The 3,374-nt window shown below is 14.4% G+C and overlaps 1 protein-coding gene across 1 annotated transcript; it reads left to right on the top strand.

Moving 5' to 3' along the window:
* Positions 1 to 815: 815 nt before the first annotated feature.
* Positions 816 to 3,276, top strand: PGAL8A_00341100 (GTPase-activating protein, putative; the record flags this gene model as incomplete). Its single annotated transcript, XM_028672447.1, has 10 exons — positions 816 to 939; positions 1,055 to 1,157; positions 1,284 to 1,373; positions 1,528 to 1,596; positions 1,716 to 1,799; positions 1,919 to 2,115; positions 2,329 to 2,425; positions 2,535 to 2,604; positions 2,892 to 3,053; positions 3,160 to 3,276. The coding sequence occupies 10 exons, from the start codon at positions 816 to 818 to the stop codon at positions 3,274 to 3,276; spliced, it is 1,113 nt and encodes a 370-aa protein (XP_028528998.1).
* Between the last annotated feature and the right edge of the window lie 98 nt (positions 3,277 to 3,374).

Raw genomic sequence — 3,374 nt, 5'->3', positions numbered from 1 at the left:
TTTTTTTTTTTTTTTTTTTTTTTTTTTTTTTTTTTTTTTTTTTTTTTTTTTTTTTTTTTTTTTTTTTTTTTTTTTTTTTTTTTTTTTTTTGTTTCAAAAAGTATAATCATTAATTTATATGTATCTCAGTTTTTCAATGTTATAATAAAGATTCCGTTAAATTTGCTCTTGTAAAAAATTATTTATTTTTTTCTAAAATTAGTTATTTTATATAAAGTTTTTATTAAAACATTTCTATTTTATTTTAATTATATATGTGTATATAATTTCTTTAAATTGTTTTTATTTATTAATGATTAATAGTAGATTTTTTTTAATTAAAAATACCTTAACATTTAATGAAACACATTTATAATAAAAAAAAAAAAAAAAAAAAAAAANAAAAAAAAAAAAAAAAAAAAAAAATCATTATAAATGTCATGTTATAAATTAAGAAATTTCCAAAAAACTTTATTATATATTTATTTTTTTTTTTAATTTAAAATAATTAAAATAAATATTTTTTGTTATTAACATAATTATTACTATCTAAAAAAAAAAAAAAAAAAAAAAAAAAAAAAAATTGGGAAAATAAGAAGTCAAATGCTCGCATTGTACTTATTTAAATATGTATTGATTACTGATTATATTTTTTTTTAATTTTTTTAAGAAATATATTATAATTAGGAAAAAAAAAAAAAAAATAGAAATAATAGTAATTTTCTATTATAATGTATAAGATATAAATACATATATAAATATATATATGGCATAGTAATTATTAAGTTAAATATAACATGTTGAAAATGACTTTTAAAGGAGCTATTTATTAAAAAATGAGAATAAATTTCTTCAAAGAAAAAAACAAGATAAAAATAAACAAAAGTAATGATTGTGTATCAGATAATGTTTTTTCAAATGTTAATAATGAATCAAATAATTATTTAACGGCCAACAGTGGTTTATATAAAAAAAAAAAAAATAAAATAAAAATAAAAAATAATTTATATAGTTATAGAAATACGAGCATATAAATAATTATGTGTATATTCTTATACTTTCATAATTCTTACAGATAATGAATATGATCATTATGGATTTGAGAAAAATAAGGAATTTTTTACTGAATCAACTGATAAAAGAACTCTAGAAAAGCATAAAAAAAAAATTGAAAGAAGGTTTTTTTTTTGAAAAAAAAAATATATATATATATATATATATATATATATATATATATATACACATTATTTATTAAAAAAAAATTATATATATATATATATATATATTTTTTTTTTTTGTGATAGATGGCAATTTTATTTAACTTTTAAAAGAGATATAAAAAAAAGTTATTATTTAAAAACATTAATTAGAAAAGGAATACCAGATAAATTGAGGTTATATAAATATAGAAAATATTGCTATTTTAAAAATAATTTATAAATACATTAAATGAAATTCATACTATAAACATTTGCATAAACATAAAAAAATTATAATAAAATAACAATAAATAAAAAATTTTTTTTTTTTATACTTTATTATATTTAGACCTGATATATGGCCACATCTTTTAGATAGTATAATTTTATGCTTAAAATATCCTACTATATATGAAAAGTAATTAAAATGATCTTTTTTTTTTTTTTTTTTTTTTTTGCAATTAAAATATTTCTAACAAATATTGAATTATTACTTTATTCAATTTTTTTTTTTTTTTTTTTTTATTCTAATATTAGATGTTTAAATAGTGAATTAGAACCAAAAGTGTTGAGTCAAATTGAATTGGATATAATACGAACCTTTCCACATAATAAAAACGTGTGTGTAGTTTGATTTTGTTTTTATCATAATATTTATCATGGAATTCTTTATATAAATAAACTTATAATATAACTTTTTTCACAACACTTTATTATTATTTTTTTTTTTTAAAGTATAGAAAAAATTCTCCTGGATTAATTCAACTAAAAAATGTCTTACGAGCTTTTGCTGTTTATAAACCAAAAATAAATTATTGTCAGAGTATGAATTTTATTGCTGCAATAACTTTAATAATTTTAAAAGAAGAATTAGCATTTTGGTCTATTGTTCAATTAATAGATTCGGATTATTCACATGATAAAATTAATATTAGTGGTTATAATTCATTTTATATATATTTATAATATGTATATATTTTTATAATATGTATATATATTTTTATAATATGTATATATATATTTTTATAATATGTATATATATTTTTATAATATGTATATATATTTTTATAATATGTATATATATTTTTATAATATGTATATATATAATTAAAAAAAAAAAAAATTAACAAAAATAATTATTATATTACAGATTATTATAATAATGAGATGCGTGGCTTACGTAGAGATATCATTGTTATAGAAGAATTGATTAAAATGAAAATGCCAGAAGTTCATTCACGTTTAAAGTATCTATGCATATAAATTTATCTTTACAAGAAAAAAAAAAAAAAAAAAAAAACGAAATATTAAATTATAAATATAATATTTATTTTTTTTTTTTTTTTTTTCTTATAGAGAATTTGATGTTGATCTATCATGGATATGTTCGGAATGGCTTTTATGTTTATTTTGTACTGCTTTTCCGGTATATATTAAAATAAAAAAACATAAAATGAATGTTTTTTATATAATAATATATGTATCTTTTGTATATATTTTATTGATACATAATATATAAAAATAATTTATAATAAAAGTTATATAAAAATATAATTTTTTTTTATCTTTTAAATTCACAAATTGTGCATATCATATATATATATATATATATTATTATATTTTTTTTTTTTTTTTTTTTTTTTTTTTTTAANNNAAATATTATATTTATAATTTAATATTTCGTTTTTTTTTTTTTTTTTTTTTTTTTTTAAGATTACTACAACATTACGTATATGGGATTGTCTATTTTATGAGGGAGATAAAATAATCTTTAGGATAACATTGGCTTTATTTAAAATGAATGAGCAAAAAATAAATGAATTAAATTCATTAGAGTCTATTTTATTATTATTCAAAGAGTGCACAAAAAATATGGTAAAAACAAAAAATATGAAAAAATAAAAGTCATTATAAAAACACTATAAGTAAACGAAATTATTTAAAAATTTTTTTTTTTTTTTTTTTTTGGTTTATAATAAAGGTGGAATGTGATAAGTTAATGTACATTGCTTTTAATGAAATAGGAGTATTAAAAAAAAAAAGTATAAAAAAATTAAGAGGAAAAGCTGAAGACATTATTAAAAATACCATAGCCTAAAAATATATTATAACATTTTTATTTATAATTATTTGTTATTTTCCTTTTTTTTTTTTTTTTTTTTTTTTTTTTTTTTTTTTCCAAATTTTTAATTAAAA

The sequence above is a fragment of the Plasmodium gallinaceum genome (assembly GCF_900005855.1).
Source record: "Plasmodium gallinaceum strain 8A genome assembly, contig: PGAL8A_v1_98, whole genome shotgun sequence".
NCBI lineage: Eukaryota > Apicomplexa > Aconoidasida > Haemosporida > Plasmodiidae > Plasmodium > Plasmodium gallinaceum.
This window is presented reverse-complemented; position numbering and strand designations above follow the sequence as displayed.